General features: G+C 32.7%; 1 protein-coding gene across 1 annotated transcript; it reads left to right on the top strand.

The window, feature by feature from the left end:
• Window positions 1-965: 965 nt before the first annotated feature.
• On the top strand, window positions 966-7,973 carry mapda (N6-Methyl-AMP deaminase; the record flags this gene model as incomplete). Its single annotated transcript, NM_001033744.1, is given in 10 exon segments — window positions 966-1,063; window positions 1,946-2,076; window positions 2,777-2,837; window positions 2,930-3,017; window positions 3,095-3,176; window positions 3,263-3,389; window positions 4,651-4,731; window positions 4,823-4,961; window positions 7,190-7,290; window positions 7,413-7,973. Coding segments are annotated over 10 exon segments (1,047 nt in total). The 5' UTR covers window positions 966-1,018.
• Window positions 7,974-20,235: the final 12,262 nt, after the last annotated feature.

The following is a 20,235-nucleotide window of genomic DNA, read 5'->3' as shown; positions in this document are numbered from 1 at the left end:
GTACTAAGGTACACACTCATTCACACACATGAAATGGATTATGGACAAACCCACGCAATCACGGGGAGAACATGCAAACTCCACACAGAAATGCCAACTGACCCAGCCGAGGCTCGGACCAGCAGCCTTTTTGCTGTGAGGCGACAGCGGTACCCACTGCACCGCCTAATTTACTAACTTGTATGTAATATTCATTGTTTGTCATAATTTTAACTTTTAAGGTCATCATTTTGACTAAAGTGTGTTAAACATTTTTCATCAAAATTCTGATTCAAGTTAAGTTGGTAGGTTATATTTTTGACTTTTTATTCGTGAATCTGCTTTAGTACATTATGATTATGACTTGTTATGTCATGATTATGACTTTTAAAGTCAGAATTATGACTTTACTAACTTTATTATGACATTAGATTGAAGTCATGAGATAAAATATGATTCTTTAAAAATCAAAGATGATAGAATCTGCATTTTTGGTGAACTATCCCTTTAGAGTAGAAAGTGGAAATAAATCAGATCAAAATGATTTGTACAGAAAGACTGACGAAAAAAGGCATCAAAAATAATTAAATCTGAAGTGACTGTCACAAATAATGTTGCCCTTATTTCCCAGTTTTAGGAAACACCCTCACATTCACACACATACACTAGGGCCAATTTAGTTAATCCAATTCACCTATATCGCTTTGTACTGTGGAAGAAATCCACGCCAACACGGGGAGACAGCGACCTTCTTGGTGTGAGCCACTGAGCCACCGTGTCGCCCCTCTCCTAAAGATAAAATTACAGTAGTATCTCACTTAAATAAATCCAGCGTCGTCTTATAAAACAGTCAATCTGGACCTGGGAACTACTCTACAAGGTCCATGTTGTCGAAGGCTCATTTTTCGGTAACGCAACTTTGGTGCATCAAGAAAAACATTCCGTTTTCATGTAATAAATGAAGTTCATGTAACAATAAATACACCACAACAAGCAGGACTGTCATCATTCACATTTCATAAACACGAGGAAAGCAGCGATGGACACCGAAGCGGATCTCTTTTATCGCCAGCTACCCAAAGTGGTAGGAAATGACATTAGATCAGATTTAATGACACTGCAGGGTTAAAAAGTTATCTTGATTACATTCAGAATTGCTAACATTATAATGCTAACGATACAAGTTTTTTTTATGACACGTAAATATATTTAAATTAAGTATTGTTGGGTTTAACATGCTCTAATTTGCAAACATGTGTAGCACTTGTTTAAATATTCTTAGATTCTTGTTATGATTTTTTTCTTTAAGGTATTAAAGAGAAATATTTTTACAGATGGATTTAGAAATATATTTTTATAGTTTCGTAAGCAAGAAAATACTGCAAAAAGCCAGGGAATAGCATCTTACATTTTTTTTGAGGAGTAAAACGTGGTATACAATTAGACAAACTATATTATGAACACAGATTATAGATATGAATAAAACAGTACAATTAGATCTATGTATTGCTCCTCACTTGGAAATTGTTTACAATACGCATTTTAAAATGTTTCAACATATATATATACATATATATATATATATATATATATATATATATATATATATATATATATATATAGCAGGAGTGTCCAAACCTGGTCCTGGAGGGCCGGTGTCCTGCTTAGTTTAGCTTTAACCTGCCAGAAAGTTTCTAGTACATCTAGTCAGAGCTTGATTAGCTTGTTCAGGTGTGTTTGATTGGGGTTGTAGCTAAACTCTCCAGGACACCGGCCCTCCAGGACCAGGTTTGGACACTCCTGCTGTATAATAAAGTAATTAAAAGACACAGTAAAGATCTGTAGGTCTTAAAAGTATGATTAGGGTATTTCGAAGTTTTCCCTGCGGTGAAAAAAGGCAAATATTGTGTATTGATGAACATATTGTACAAGTGTTAATGACATTAAACTTTTACTTCTCTTACAGGAGCTGCACGCGCATCTCAATGGTTCGGTGAGTTTTGAAACCATGGAGAAGCTGATAAAGCGAAAACCGCATCTAAACATCGAGCACAGCATGACGGCCATCCGCCGCGGACAGCGCCGCACACTGGACGAGTGAGTGACAAAAACAAACACAAGCCTGAACACTGCTTTACTGACAATGTTTTTTGACCACTACATTCCATGTCACTAGCGTGAAAAATGTGTCAAAATACACATAGTATGAATGTAAACCAGGGCTATCACGTCTGTCAAGTTTAAGTCATCATTTACTCACTACTCACCTTTTTTCCAATTGTGTTTGACTCAAAAGAACACAAAAGAAGATACTTAGAAGAAAGCTGGAGCCTGTAACAATTGACTTCCAATAACCAGAAAGGGAAATCTTTCCTTATGTTTGTTAGACCTTCAGAAAATAAACTTAAACATAACTTTTGTGTTCACCATTAAACCACACTAAGTAAGTCTCCTTTTAATTTTAGTGCCCTTTTAAATCCCTAAAGAGCTTTTGTGTAAATTCTGTACAAGAAATAATTTTTTTTTACATTCTGTAAAAAAACATAACAAAAAAAAATTGTAAAAAAAGGAAGAAACATTATAGCTCTGGAGATGAAGTTATTGTGTTCATGTGCCAATACATTTTTATAGATATCACAATATATTGTTATTGTAAATACAATAAAATAAAGTATAACAAAATTAACAACGCTGTCTGTAAAAATCGTCTGTTTTGCTTATGTTTATTTTAATATAAGTATTTTATTTTTGCTGATTACATGAACTGGTTCTTAAGGTTAGTGTGTTTTTCCAACAGGTGTTTTCAAGTGTTTAAAGTGATTCATCAGCTGGTTGATTCAGAAGAGGACATTCTAATGGTAAAGCAGTTTTTGCATAATTTTTCATTGTCTTCCACCTTTAAAAAAAAGGTAAAAAGTGAATTATTAATATTATTGTTATTATTAAACAGGTTGCAAAATCAGTCATTCAAGAGTTTGCGGCAGATGGAGTAAAATACTTGGAGTTGCGTAGCACACCACGAGAAGTGACTGAAACAGGTATTAGAGGACATTAACATCAAACTGTTATTAGCATTTCTGTTTCTTTTTGTTTACATTAATTTCTTCACAAAAAGGTCTCAGTAAACAAAGATACATTGAAACTGTGCTGGAAGCGATACGGCAATGTAAACAGGAGGGTGTTGACATTGATGTCAGGTAATTTTTTTCAGGTTTTTATACTATAGATTTTGTAGATGATGACTGTTTGTTGTCTTATGCTCAACTTCTGAATGTTTGAACAGGTTTCTGGTGGCTGTAGACCGCAGACATGGGCCTGAGGTTGCCATGCAAACAGTAAAGCTGGCAGAAGACTTTCTGCTGTCCAGTGATGGGACAGTAGTTGGACTTGACCTAAGTGGAGACCCAACCGTGAGTTCAGATTACTGTACACACAGAAAATAAGTCACAGTGCATTACTGAGAGCTAGTAGGACTCACTAGCAATCACACTGGTTTATTGTATCCTGGTACATGCTAGCAGGTTTAAGCGATATTACCAGCAATGTTTTAAACATGTTAGTATCATAATCAGTAGTTACACATTAATTTATGCTAGCATGGTTTTAGAATTAAGTAACAACATGTCAAATGTGCTACAACCATTTAAGCAACATCTTAATTCTTATTACTGATGAGTTCAAATGTGTTAGAAACTTGTTAGCAACATGTTAAAATATGCTAACCAGGCTAGCAACGTGTGAAACTTGCTAGCAACATTTTAAACACTATACAATATGCAAATTTAATATAGCAACAAGTTAAAACATTTTAGAATGTTTTAACATGTTACAATTATGTTACTAACATCCTCATATTAGTAACATGTTAAACATCCTAGAAGGATGGTAATTCATGCAGCAACAAAAAAGAAGCCTAAAACATAATAGCAACAAGTTAATACATTCTAGCATTGTGTTAAACATGTTAGCAACATGCCATATATAGTAGCAAAATAGAAAAATACTATTAGAACATACACAGCAACATGTTAAGCATGCTAGAAACGTATTAGCAACATGCTAATGTTATAACATGTTAACATATCAAATCAAATCACTTTTATTGTCCAATTATCAGCAGCACGTGTGCTATGATGAGTGAAAAGCTTAGATGCTGGCTCCAGTGCAAAATGCAACAATGTACAACAACATACTGCCAAAAAAACAGGACAATGTAAAATTGGCAATGTTGACAGCGATACGTACAATGAATAGGTGTACATGAATAGGTTTATAGCATGCTTTAACAATAAGTTAAAGCATGCTACAGACATGCTTGTGACATTCTGATTTGAGCTAGCAGCATGTTAAACATGTGAAAACGTGTCTTTAATGTGTTAATCATGCTAACAACATCTGAACAGTAGAAACATGTTCATACAAGGTAATATTGTGTTAGAACATGTTAGCAACATTCTTTCTTTCTTTCTCTCTACATGCTAAATTTCAATTTATGCATTACATATTGTCCAAATTAACTTACCTCTTAGGTTGAATTATAAAAAACAAAGTGGAATATAAGCAGCAGCACATTTTAGATGATAAAATAAGTAACTTCCGGAAAATAGTCCACAGTATACCCACTTGTTGTTTTGGGCTGCAGTGATTAATCTTCAGCCTGTGATCTTGCAGGTTGGTCATGGAAAAGATTTGCTCGCTGCACTTCAGAAAGCCAAGAATTTTGGTCTAAAGCTGGCACTACATCTTTCAGAGGTCAGAGCACATGGAGACATGTCTATACTGGAATTATGTGTTGTTAGGAAATCCGTTGGATTGTTGAAACCAGAGCTTTCGTGTTTTTCAGGTTCCTTCTCAGATAGATGAGACAGAGTTGTTGTTGAACCTGCCTCCTGACAGAATCGGCCATGGAACCTTCCTGCATCCTGATGTCGGCGGGTCAGACAGTCTTGTTGACAAAGTCTGCAAACAAAATATTCCCATTGGTAAAAAATTCCCATTGTATTATTGTTATTTTACTTCATTTGTTAACTTTTTTCATAGGTACAGTAGTTTATCAGATTTAAAACATTGCATACTTCAAAGGAACTTCAAAGAACTTTAAAGAACTATATAATTCCTAAATGTAGTGTTAACAACAAGCCAATTAAAGCCATCATACCAAAAACAGGCTAGAATGTGATATGTGATAATCGTGGACAATATGTAATCTCTGTCTAATGTAACATCTCATCCTTTCAATATCTACTGTCCTGTCATAATAACGGCAGAAATGCCAAAAATAAATCTTTAAAAAAACATGTTAGAAACATGTTAGCAACAAATGTTAGCTATGTTAATGTTAGCAAGATGTTAATGATATTAGTAGTGTGTTAAACCAAATAAATAGGGTTGTCACAATTCTAAAATCACATGCTTGACATTTGAACTAGTTATTTTTCTATTTTATTTGTCGCATATCGTGTCAACAGCATGTTAACATGTTAGCCATGTTTTAACATAAGTTATAAATGTTCAAATTCATGTAAACAACATGCTAATGTAGTGGAGGTTGGCTAGTGAAGTGTTGAGCAGGTAAACCTCACTTCTCTCACCTCTAAAAGGTGCTGTAGTGACAGATACTAGATGTCTTTAGCCTCCTTGATAGAGCAACCGACTCTCATGCAGAAAGTCGCCGGTTTGATCCCAGCTCAGAACGGGTTGGGTGCAGTAGGACCTAGGGCTGTGAAATTAATCGAAAATTCGATTTCGATTGCGATTTTGGCTTTTAACGATTATGAAAAACCATTAATCGAGATAAACGATTATTCCATCACGTACCGCCCCCTTTCCAGTTGTACACGTGTGAAAACTCTGCCTCTGCAAAGCTCAGCTCCACGTGAAAAGGCCTAAAAGCATGTGCTGTAATGTAACTTTTGCAGCACGGGATGCTCATCATTCATATTTTTAAAAGCGCAAAAGAGCACGTGCTGTTGTGTGTGTGCGCGCCGTGCTTAGCCTCTGACAGGTAGCGTTTGTGTGTTTGCGCGCGCCGCGCATGGCCTCGGACAGCAGAGCACACACACATCTAACGCGATCTTAATGTGAGCGCTTTAATGGTCAAATACATGCACGTTTGTGTCAGAGCGTGGTGTTTAGTGATTATTCATATTAACCCTCATTTGTGTAATAAACTAACAAGTTGAGAATCAAAAGACACGAGAAAGAGAAACCATATCATAGCCGCACTATTCTTAAAGTGACAGCGTGCGATATTCCTGCTGCTGCCGACTGTTTTTATTATTAATCAATAATAAAATCAAAAATACAGTGAAGATGCTTAAAGCGCAGTTTAAACATAACAGATTTAATAACTCATTTCTAATAACTGATTTCTTTTATCTTTGCTATGAATACAGTACATTTTATTTTACTAGATGTTTTTCAAAAAACTCAGCCTAAAGTGACCTTCAAAGGCTTAATTAGGGTAAATAGACAAGTCATTGTATAACAGTAGTTTCTTCTGCAGACAATCAAACATGTATATTGCTTAAAAGGGGCTAATAATATCGAGCTATTAAAATAGGTTTCAAAATATTCAAACCTGCTTTTATTCTAGCTGAAATAAAACAAATATGCCTTTCTCCAGAAGAAAAAAATATTATAGGAAATACTGTAAAAAAAAACCTCTGTTAAACATCATTTGGGAAATATTTATAAATAAAAATAAATTTACAGAAGGACGAATAATTTTGACTTCAACTGATAATCGTTTTGAATAATCGTGATTACAATTATGACCAAAATAATCGTGATTATGATTTTTCCCATAATCGAGCAGCCCAAGTAGGACCGGTGGGGTTTCAAAAATTCACGCTAGCAAAATGTTAGATATTAGAAAGCATGCTTGTAACAAATGCTATTTATGATAGCAAAAAAATGTTAGCTATGTCCCAGCTAGCAAAATTCATGTGGCTCAAATCCGCCCCACACCAGACACCTGCTTTCAGCTAGTCTATTGCACAGTCTATTTCAGTTCCTCAAAATAGCTACGCGCCAACAATGCACCTTAAACAAAGTGCTGCAAAATGGGAAAATTAAGGTTGCGCTGGTCTGAAAATAGCAACAAATCGCGCCAAACATGTCTCAACTAGTTTTCTATTGTAACTGTAAAGTGACAGACTTGAACTAAACATTAAAATAATATGTAAATTTATCTGTTATTGATTTTCAGAGATTTGTTTGACCTCTAATGTAAAAGGTCAAACCGTGCCTTCATATGACAAGCATCACTTCAAGTACTGGTATAATCGAAGACATCCGTGTGTTCTCTGCGTGAGTTCATTTCCCAAAATATTTTCAACACACTCACTTTTTAAATGATTTAAAACTGATCTAAAAAATGCTGTTAAATAATAAATAAGTGTTAAATAATAACTTTATGCTTGTTCCTCCAGACGGATGATAAGGGCGTCTTTTGCACGGATCTTTCTCAGGAGTATCAACTGGCCGCCTCCACCTTTGGTTTGACAAAAGAAGCTGTGTGGAGTCTTTCCCAGCAGGCCATTGGTTACACGTTCGCCCCTGAGCCAATCAAACAGCGACTGGAGAAGACATGGGCGGAGCTCAAACAGCAGATTCTCCAATGAGGAAAGAGCTGTAAAACTTCAACAGTCCTACCTCAGAAAGTCTGGTTTGTCAAACATTAAAACACATTGCTGCTGCAAATGCTAATTCTAAAAAAATATCACCACACTTTGTTAATATCTGAAATAATACACACCCTACATGTGCTGTGTAAAACAGAGATTTAAGGTTTTAAATGGAGTTGATATAAATATTTTAATATTTATCAGAGATTGTTGATGGTTTCTTGAATTTCAATATTGTTTATTAATATTGAATATTAATTGTAGGATGTTTAATGAATTTAGCAGCTTTTGTGTTTATAAAGAGTTGTTCCTCTTTAATAAATAATCAATATTTATCAAATAAAAAAAATCATATTTGCTTATTTTGTGGCATCAGTTTCATTGATCGGATGAGCATCAAACACTAAGATGAACTACAACGCATGGACGTTTCTATTTCTATACAGTGCATAATAATATTTAATAAGGCATAAGCACAGGACAGTTTGAGATTTTTACCTCATCAATTCAGAATACAGCTTAAAGAATATTATTAAGGAAACGGCATTTTTGATGCAATTATTTTCTTCCATTTTAAAACAACCAATGTCTGAATTTATATTTCAACTTTAGCTGTTGTAAAAAGAGTTTAGACTTTTTAATTAAAGTAATTAAAATCTAACATTAATTATATATTATTGAATGTGTCTGTATTATATTATTGGATATTTATGCAGTGATAATAAATGTTTGTTTAAATATTTTACAGTTAGAATGGATTATTATTCATTCATCTTTTGTTTTCCTTCAGCTTAGTCTCTTATTTATCTGAGGTTGCCACAGTGGATTGAACCGCCAACTAATCCAGCATATGTTTTATGCAGCAAATGCCCTTTCAGCTGCAACCCAGCACTGGGAAACACCCATACACTCTCACATTCTCACACACACACACACACACACACACACACACTCACACACTATGGCCAATTTAGTTTATTCCGTTCACCTGTAGTGCATGTCTTTGGACTTGTGGGGGAAACCTGAGCACCCGGAGGAAACCCATGCGTACTTGGGGACAACATGCAAACCTCAATACAGAAATGCCAACTGACCTAGCCGGGGCTCGAACCAGTGACCTTTTTGCTGTGAGGTGGCCACTATGCCACCCTGATAGATTTTTATGGTTTTTAAATGTACTTTTCTTAATATTATTTGTAATGATCTAACATATTTGCTATAGATTATTTTAGTATTCTTGAAGATTAATATTGGAATTTAATACAATAAAATGCACTTAAGTTTAAAATTAATTTTAAATTATTGAAAGTTTATTGATCTTTATTATTGCAATCTTTTTTAATCTGTCGCTAGAGCACCTTTAGAGGCCTGAGGTTTAACTGCATATCACTTCCCTAACTGGCCTCCATTACATGTATATAGTTATTTTTAACATTTTTATAGATTTCTTGAAGTAAGTTTCTTGAAAGTTTCTTGAATATTAACATTTTTCATAAATGTTGGATATCAAAACATTAGTATTTTTTTACAATTTAAAGATTATTTTGATATGATTTCATGAGATAAAAATCCATATTGGTTATTATTAATATAAGGATATCAATATTTTGCATTAATTTTCAAACATTTGCAACTGATTTATTATACACTCCTTGATTGCTTATAAATTACACAAAAACAATTAATACTCTAATATTCTTGAGAACTCATATATCTTTTTAATACTGGATATTACTTAATAATAAATTTACACAGTTTTTAGCACAAAATATTCATGTTGGACAAAAAAAGAGAAATAAAAAAGCAGTGGTTCTCAAAGTAGGGGTCGCTGGACAATGACAGGGGGTCGCTTTGTGATTTCCAAAAGTCTAATCAATTTTATTAAACTATTAGAATTGCCATATTTTATCCATAGCCCACAGAAGATAAAAATATTTTTTAACTGTTACATTTAAAAAGCAACAACATGCAATCAAAAAGCCATCAGACTATCAAATTATTTTCAATTATGTGTTTATGTTAGATTAAGAACACAGCATTAGTTTCCGATTTCAAAGCACCAGGTTATTTTTTTCTCACACCATTAAGGCAATCAAATACATTAAAATTAAATACAGGCCACAACTAAACATTGAGGATGATCACGGTGGCGGTCTCCAAAAATCACTTGTGCTGAAAACGTTGTGACCACCAGCAGGGACGTTGCTAAACGTTAATAATCGCCCATTCCCCAGTAAATGATTAAATGCAAACGAACCAACGCTGATGTAGTTGAGCATGTGCGCAAAAAAAACCAACCCCTGCTTTAAACCACCTTGTGTTCTACCACCAGAGGGCAGCAGTTCACTGTAAATGTGCAGCTCAACACAAACTGTAACGGCTGGAGAGAAGGTTTCAAAATTGTGCTTTCTGTCCTGAAAAATGATCCTAGTTGGATCACATTTCAACAGCTCACATTTCATTAATTGTCTGATTAGAGCAATCCTCGCACATCTTCTTTTCCATCTGGAGTCAGAAAAGAAAATGGGCAGAATAATAGAATCTGTTACAGGGCCAGATAGAATCTGCAGTCATTTCTGCAGCTTGGTAAAGTTGGTTAGGTTTGATATTTGCCGGACATTCACACGCAGTTTTCGGGATCATCTGCGAATAACATAGATGGACTGAAAACACGCAGTAACGCAAAAAAGAAAAAGTATTTCTAGAAGAATCCAGTATATGGTATGAGGCTAGACTGATTTACTACAAGTAACAAGGCTAAAGAACCTCTAGGTAAACACTTTACTATACGGTACATATAAAGCAGAAATAGGCAATATCTCTTACAGTCATAAGCAAACAGTAAACATCAGTTAAAGCGCTTGAATGATATTTTCTCACATTTCCCCCTTCATTTATGTATACATCACACAAATATATAGAAAAATATATTTACATTATTTTACTTAGATTTAAGCTTCTCAATCTAAAGTGTTCTCACATTCCTAGGGACTAAACTGACTTACTACTGGAAAGATTTTACCAATATTTCCATTAATATACAGTTGAAATCAAAATTATTAACCCCCCTTTGAATTAATTTTTCTCTTTTAAATATTTCCCAAATGATGTTTAACAGAGCAAGGACATTTTCACAGTCTGATTTTTTTTCTTCTGGAGAAAGTCTTATTTGTTTTAATTTTGCTAGAGTAAAAGCAGTTTTTCATTTTTTAATAAACATTTTAAGTTCAATATTATTAACCTCATTAAGCTATATATTTCAGCGATAGTCTACACAAATCATCATTATGGAATAACTTGCCTAAATAGCCTAACCGGCCTTGTTACCCTTAACCTAGTTAAGCCTTTAAATGTCAGTTTAAACTATAGAAGTATCTTAAAAAATATGTAGTAAAATATTTACTGTCATTATGGCAATGATAAAATATATCAGTTTATGAAATGTTATTAAAACTATTATGTCTAGAAATGTGTTCTCAAAAAAATCTCTCCGTTAAACAGAAATTGGGTAAAAAAATAAACAGGGAGGCTAATAATTCAGGTGGGCTAATAATTCTGACTTCAACTGTATATACAGTACATAAACACGATAGAAAAATATCAGACTGAAGCCAGTCTGACAGAAGGCCAGCCTGGCTTATTACAGGTGAGATTAATTTATATTTTTATTCATATAAATATTCAGTATGCAAATAATTTTCAAAAATCCTTACAATAAATCACCCTACTGTAATTTTATGACTTTAAAGGGTGTAGTACAATCGTATAGGCCAGACTGACTTACTACAGGTGAAATTTTTTCCATATTTTCATTCATATTTTTACTGTACACAGATATTTATGAAAATATTTACAATAATTTATCCTACTGTAATTTTATGATTTTAAAATGTGTAGCAAATTCACAGAAGCCAAGACGGACTTACTACAGAAGAGATTTTACCCATATTAATATTAATATTTTACAGTAAACAAATATTGAAGAAAAATAATTACAGTAAATCACCTTATTGTAATTGTATTATGTTAAAGAGTGTAGTACATTCACAGAGGCCAAACTGACTTACTAAAGGTGATATTTTACCCATATTTTCAGTCATATTTGTACAGTGCACAAATATTAAAGAAAAGTAATTACAGTAAATCACCCTGTGGTAATTTTATTATTTTAAAAGGTGTAAAGGTGCAAGAGTTTACCCATATTTTCATTTATATTTGTACAGTAAACAAATAATAAATTTTTTTTTACAGTAAATCACCCTACTGTAATTTTATGATTTTCAAGGGTGTAGTACATTTCAATAGGCCAGGCAGACTTACTACATTTAAGATTTATTCATATTTCGATTCATATAAATATGCAGTATGCAAAATTTTTTGAAGAATATTTACAGTAAACACCCTACAGTAATTTTACGATTTTAAAGGCATTCGCATAGGCCAGGCAGACTCACCACAGTTGACATTTCACCCATATTTTCATTCATATTTGTACAACAAACAAATAATTTTCAAATTTTTTTACTGTTAATCATCCCACTGTAATGTTATGATTTTAAATGGTGTAGTAAATTAGCATATGCCAGACTGACTTACTACAAATGAGATTTTACCCATATTTTCATTAATATTTTTACATTACACAAAAATTGAAGAAAAATGTTTACAGTAAACACCCCAGGACACTTTCAGGATTTTAAAGGGTGTAAAATAACCGTATAGGCCAGACTGACTTACTACAGGTGAGATTTTGTCCATATTTTCATTCATATTTTTCAGTGCAGAAATATTTTTGGAAAATATTTACAGTAAGTTACCCTACTGTAATTTTTTTATGTTAAAGGATGTAGCACATTCCCAAAGACCAGACAGACTTACTACACTTGAGATGTATTCAAGTTTCTTTTCATATACAGTATGCAAATATTGAAGAAAAATCATTACAGTAAATCACCCTACCATAATTTTACGATTTTAAAGGATGTAGTACATTCACAGAGGCCAAACTGACTTACAATAGGTAAGATTTTACCCATATTTTCATTCATATTTTTACAGTACACAAATAATTTTCTAAATTATTTGTGTACTGTAAAAATATGAATGAAACTTCCATTGAATTCTGTCTGTGGGCCCTATGTTTAGTTCAACATTAAAGGGACAGTTTTTCCCAAATTTGAAAATGTACTCACCATTTAGGGGGGAGTGGGGACATTTGCAACATTTTTTGCATTTTTTGTGGAAACCCCAAATTTGATACAATACAATACAATACAATAAAATACAATACAATAAACCCACGTCTATTGGGCACCCATTGAAATTGCTATATGTGTACATGATAATATATGCAGAATTTAAACTTGAACAGACTCAAACTTTGCAACTGATCCCAAGCAGGCGGACGGTTGCAACATTTATTTAAATGTATTGATAATAAAAAAAAAATTGCAAACATCTGGTTGCATTTTCTTGGCATTTGTTTTGTAAAGAGACTAAAATGGAAATTGGTTAAATTGTTAATATTATATAATATTATAATAATATAATATTATAATATTATATATTATATAATATATAATATTATAATAATATAATAATGTAAATTGATCACATAGATACAGACTATTAAAAGAACAACCACAAATAATTACCAAGCCTAAAAACAAAAAAAGCCTGAGAAGTTTTCTGAACATTACATTTTTTTAAAATTAACTAAAAACGACTTTTATACTGAAGGAACGGTCCCTTATGGCTGATTTCTCTCAGATTGAAGAAGGGCCTATCTGAGAATATGTAATATGAATATCATCACTCTAGCTCATTCCTGAATGGAGGAATAAGTGTAGTTGCAACTGCCCCATGTTGCAACCGTCCTGTTCTTTCCCTTGAGTGCTTCCAAAAACATTTTAATTCAGTTTAGTTTTCTGTTGAACATCAAAAAAAAAAAAATTTAAATGTTGACAAATGACCATCGACACAGTCGAAATATATAGCATGGAAGTCAATTGCAATGTCTGTCTTCTAAGTAGGTTTTTGTGTGCTCAGCTGACTGAAAAAGAAACTCCCACAGATTTGGAACAAGCAGAGGGCAAGCAATTGATGACAGAACTTTCATTTTATGGTTGAATTATCTCCTACATCAGTTAGCATGCTAACCTCTTCAGACCACATTCAACATTCATTCTTAGCCCATTCTAAAACGACAAAATAAAAATAAGGAGTTTGACCTTGCTAACCCTGTTCTCCAGCAGTGCTTTAGTAGTTTTTTGAAGCGAATCTAGGGGGAGGAAGGCAGAATCGACCCCACTGTGAGCAGTTGGAAACCTCAGATGCAACATCTCAATTGATTTCTCCCAAGGTTTTCTAAAGGTTTCTTAAATCTGTAATAGTATCATTTTTATGTGTATTTCACAGTGGGTTAAAAGGATAGTTCACCAAAAAAATGAAAATTCTTTTATCGTTTTCTCACCCTCCATTTGTTCCAAACCTTTATGAGTTTATTTCTTCTGTACAACACAACAAAAGATATTCTAGTAGAGGTGTATGGAAGCCTGTTCCCGTCACTGAATGATAAAAAAATAAATATGTTCTTAAAATAAAATTATAAAGTCTGAATTTTCCAAGTTATAAAGCCAAATTCAGAATTATAAAGTTGCAATTCAGAGTTATAAAGTCAGAGTTTTGAGTTTTAAAGTCGCAATTCAGAGTTATAAAGTCAGAATTTTGAGTTATAAAATTCTGACTTCATAACTCGGAATTGCAACTTAAAAACTCAAATCTCTGACTTTATAACTGTATTGTGACTTTATAACTCGAAATTCTGACTTTATAATTCTGTATTGCGACTTTATAACTCTGTATTCTGACTTTATAACTAGAAATTCTGACTTTATAATTCTGTATTGCGACTTTATAACTCTGTATTGCGACTTTATAACTAGAAATTCTGACTTTATAATTCTGTATTGCGACTTTATAACTCAAAATTATGACTTTATAACTTAAAATTATGACTTTAAAACTCTGTATTGCGACTTTATAACTCGAAATTCTGGCTTTATAACTCAAAATTCTGACTTTATAACTATTGTGACTTTACAACTCGGAATTCTGACTATATAACTTTGTAGTGTGACTCTATAACTCGAAATTCTGATCTTATAACTAAAAATTCTGACTTTATAAGTCTATATTACGACTTTATAACTTGAAATTCTGACTATAACTCGAAATTCTGACTTTATAACTCAAAATCTGACTTTATAACTCTGTATTGTGACTTTACAACTCGGAATTCTGACTTTATAACTTAAAATTCTGACTTTAAAACTCTGTATTGCGACTTTATAACTCGAAATTCTGGCTTTATAACTCAAAATTCTGACTTTATAACTATTGTGACTTTACAACTCGGAATTCTGACTATATAACTTTGTAGTGTGACTCTATAACTCGAAATTCTGATCTTATAACTAAAAATTCTGACTTTAAAAGTCTATATTACGACTTTATAACTTGAAATTCTGACTATAACTCGAAATTCTGACTTTATAACTCAAAATCTGACTTTATAACTCTGTATTGTGACTTTACAACTCGGAATTCTGACTTTATAACTTAAAATTCTGACTTTAAAACTCTGTATTGCGACTTTATAACTCGAAATTCTGGCTTTATAACTCAAAATTCTGACTTTATAACTATTGTGACTTTACAACTCGGAATTCTGACTATATAACTTTGTAGTGTGACTCTATAACTCGAAATTCTGATCTTATAACTAAAAATTCTGACTTTAAAAGTCTATATTACGACTTTATAACTTGAAATTCTGACTATAACTCGAAATTCTGACTTTATAACTCAAAATCTGACTTTATAACTCTGTATTGTGACTTTACAACTCGGAATTCTGACTTTATAACTGTATTGCGACATTATAACTAAATTGCAGTATTCTAACTTTATAACATGGAATTCTGACTTTATAACTCAGAATTCTGATTTTATAACTCGGAATTGCGACTTTAGAATTTTAATTTTATAATTTTTTTAATTTTACATTTTATTTGTTATTCAGTGACAGGAACGGGCTTCAATAATGATGTTTATTTTACAGACAGAATTTTATCCTGACTATAGAAATCAGTGGCTACCAGTTTACAATGATATTCAAAATAGATTTCATTTTGTGTATATATTTAAGGACATCAGATTATGAGAGAGACCAGGGCTTGTTGTCACACTTTTGATCTTTTTTGGAAAACAATACGACCACAACAAAGATGCACTGAATTGTTTAAGTTATATATCCACAATTATATAGCCACTCAGAGAATTGGAGTACTGATGCTGAACATTAAACAAATTAAAATACTTAATTTTAGCACTGTTTTATGGTTAGCACTGTTGCTTCAAAACAAGAAGGTCGCTGGTTCGAGCCCCAGCTGGGTCAGTTGGCATTTCTTTTTTTTATCAATATATTTTTTATTATTTTCACATCAATAATTTACAAAATCATTTCAGTATACATGTAAACATTCTTTTCTAACCACCCTCCACCCCTTTTCCACCCTCACAAGACAGAACACTTAAATAGACATACTTGTGAGACATCGAGCTGATGTGTAAATTAAGAGGAAATAAACAATAAACAAACAATAATGACAAATACAGGATTAAAGCAATGAAGTGTCACACTTTTCCATCCGTATTTTCTGTCAATGTAACATCCAAGTTATTCATGTATTCAATAAATTTACTCCAAGTCTTCTCAAACATCGATTTTTTTAAGATTAAACATTATTTTTTTAACAGGAACATAAGAAGAAAGTTCTCTAAGCCATACAATATGACTTGGTGGTTCTACTGATTTCCAATGTATAGCAATGCATTTCTTTGCTGCTATCAGAGCCATTTTAATTAAACGTAAATTTTTCCTTTGATCGAACAGAAGAACTAATTCATCTCCTAACAACATAAATCTTGGATCAGGTAAAGGGTTAACATTGGCAATTTTACTAATAGTTTGTATTATATTTCTCCAATAGGTTTTAAGTTTGGAACATGTCCAAAACATATGAAATAATGTACCAACCTCAATCTTACATCTAGAACAATATTCTGAATATGAATCACTTATTCTGTGCAATCGCTCGGGTGTATAATATACCCTGTGTAAAATATTAAACTGTATTAATGTATGTCTACTATTACACGAAAATGTTAAGGCACTTTTACAGATAAAAAAGAAAAGAAAACCACACTGCTCTCATCTGTGCTGCCCAGAAATAAAACAAAAAATCGGGAAGTTGTAGTCAACCTTTTTTGGATGTCATCTGTAATGTCCTAAGTTTAATCCTTGGAGTTTTTTTATTCCAAATAAAATTTCTAATTGAGCTGTTGAGATTCCTAAAAAACTTTTGTGGGATAGAAATAGGGAGGGTCTGAAACAAATATAAAAATTTAGGAAGAATATTCATTTTTATGCAGTTTATCCTGCCAATTAGTGATAATGGTAGTGGATTCCATCTTTCCAGATCTCTAATTACCTTTTTAAGTAATGGGGAATAATTCAAAGAATATGCTTCTTCCAATTTCGAAGGAATATTTAGTCCTAAATAAACCATTTTTTCAGTATTCCACAAAAAAGGAATGTTATCTAAGGGTATTTTCTCCCCAGCCAAATTCAATGGCATCATAACGCTTTTATTAAAAGTAATTTTATGGCCAGATATGTCCCTAAAGTTTTCCAAGAGTTGAGACAAATTAGATAGAGATAAATCAGGATTAGTTAGATATAGCATCACATCGTCCGCGTATAATGATATCTTGTGTATACAACCTCGTTTTTTTTTTTAATCCAAAGATTGATTTACAGTATGTGTCCGTATTGTTATAGCTAGGGGTTCTACCGCTAGTGCAAAGAGTAGCGGGGAGAGGGAACATTCCTGTCTGGTTCCTATTGATAAATAAAAATGTTCAGATACATCAGAATTAGTACGGTTGGCTGCCGATGGATTCCTATACAACATCTTAATCATCTCAATAAAGTTTGGACCGAAATTCATTTTTTGTAAAACCGCAATCACATAAGGCCATTCCACTCGGTTGAAGGCTTTTTCTGCATCTGAAAGAGCAATCACCGGAAAATCTATTTGTTTTGCTGAATAAATAATATTAATTTACCTCTGTATGTTATCGAAAGAGGATCTATTTCTGATAAATCCAGTTTGATCCATGTAAATTAAACTAGGCAGTACTCGCTCTAAACGTAATGCAATCATTTTGGTAAGAATTTTATAATCAGAATTAAGCAGTGAGATTGGCCGATAGGAAGCACATAGATTAGGATCTTTGCCAGGATTTAAAAGAACTGTGATTAAAGCCTGGTTTAAAGTCTCTGGTAATTCTGTTTTATGAATTGCCTCTGTATACATTGAAAACAACGGGTCTGCTAATTTAGAAAAAAAAAGTTTTATAAAAATCCATCGAAAACCCATCTAACCCAGGTGTTTTACCCCCGGCTAGAGCAGCGACTGCAAATTGCATCTCTTTTTTCGAAATTTCATTTTCGAGTTCTTCTTGATCATTATCACTTAAGACTGGTATATCCCATTTACTTAAAAACATTTTAATCTTCGCCTCCTCTTTTCCTTGAGATTTATAAAGTGACTTATAAAAATCTAAGAATTCTTGGTTAATTAATTTGGGGTGTTTAATAATTTTGTTTTCGGATGAATATATTTTAGGTATAGATTTACTAATTTCTTCTTTTCTTATTTGCCATGCTAGCACTTTTCCAATCTTATCTCCATGTTCGTAATACTTCTGTCGTGATGTGAGAAGTGCATTTTCTGCTTCTTTGGATGATAGAATATTATATTTAATTTTTTTTTTACTGCAATTGTTAAAACAGCTGAGCATCTTTATTCTTAAAACGTTCCCTTTCCATTACTAAGATTTCTTTTTCAAGTGATTGTAACTGTTTTTGATATTGTTTTTTTTTTTTACCGAAAGAAAAAGCTATGATTTGACCCGGTAAGAATGCCTTCATGGCCTCCCAGATTACACCCGAAGAAGCAGGACAGTTGGCATTTCTGTGTGGAGTTTGCATGTTCTCCTCGTGTTTGTGTGGGTTTCCTCTGGGTGCTGTGGTTTCCCCTACAGTCTGAAGACATGCTCTATAAAAAGCATGTAAATTGAATAAATTAAATTGGCCGTAGTGTATGAGTGTGCGTGTGAATATAAGAGTGTATGGGTGTTTTCCAGTACTGGGTTGCAGCTGGAAGGGCATCCGCTGTGTAAAACATGTGCTGGATAAGTTGGCGATTCATTTCGCTGTGGCAACCCCTGATAAATAAAGGGACAAAGCCGTAGGAAATTTAATGAATGAATCTTATAATTCTGACTTTTTAAACATGTAAATATGAGTTTCATCTTGCTGTTCTGTGTTATTATCTGGCAACACTGACTTTTCTTATCAATTTTTAGTTCATGTCACACAATTCAGATTTTTAAAATCTTTTTTAAATCTATATTTCATAATGCTTCCTTTTTTTCACAAATCTGACAATTTTTTTTAGAATTCTGAGTTTATTTTATAACTTTTGTGTAATTCTAACATTTTCTGCATAATTCTTCCCCTACTTGTTATTTTATTTAATATCTCAAAATACTGTCTTTATCTGTCAATTTTTTGTGTTTTGCGTTTTTCAAATTTTCCACTTTTTTCCTCACAATTCTCACATTCTTATCTCAAAATATTTTTACAAAGTTTAAAAAAATTATTTTTTTATATGAATTTACCTCACACTTCAGATATTATCTTGCATTTTTTTAGTTTACATCTCACAGTTCTTCTTTAATCATGCTATTATTATATTTTTTTATCTCACATTACATTCCATGTATTTATTTTGCAATTCAAAATATTTTTTGCAGTTTCGAGATACAAACTGACAATTGTGGGGAAAAGATTGAAATAAAAATTTCTTACAAATTTTAATTGCACAGTTATGAGTTCATTCATTCCTTTTTCTTCGGCCTAGTCCTTTAGTTATCATGGGTCGCCACAGTGGAATGAATCGCCAACTATTCTGGCATTTGTTTTACGCAAGAGATGCCCTTCCAGCCACAATCCAGTACTGGGAAAATTATGAGCTGGTTAATTAAAACATATAGATTTTACTTTGTGCTATAAACAAGTAGGGGATGTTTTATTTTATATATATAATTAAGTGAAACAAATACATGCTTCAAATGACAAATATTGTAAAAGGCTTTCCATATTTTCTTTTAAACTTTTGCAGAGTATAGATTTTTATTTCATATTTTGCGATATGAGTGACGCTAACAAGCTATTGATTTAATTATTTCTATGTTCTTCATTTTCTTTCTAATGTATGTTGTTTATAATGCCTATAATGAAATCCAGAACCTGTTTATGCATTTCATAACAATAACTAAGTCCTATATTTCTTTGCTAAACTCTAGAGAGGTGCGCTATCACAGTTCTAAAAGCGATCATTTTGCTTTGCTTGGCTAAAACAGCCACATGACGCTGGCAGGCATCCAGTGAGATATTCCACAGAGGCGTATCTTCTTCACAAGGCCTTGCTTCTGT

The sequence above is a fragment of the Danio rerio genome, chromosome 25, assembly GCF_049306965.1.
Source record: "Danio rerio strain Tuebingen ecotype United States chromosome 25, GRCz12tu, whole genome shotgun sequence".
NCBI classification, from domain to species: domain Eukaryota; kingdom Metazoa; phylum Chordata; class Actinopteri; order Cypriniformes; family Danionidae; genus Danio; species Danio rerio.
The sequence above is the reverse complement of the archived record's forward strand: the minus strand, read 5'-3'. Positions and strand labels throughout refer to the sequence as shown.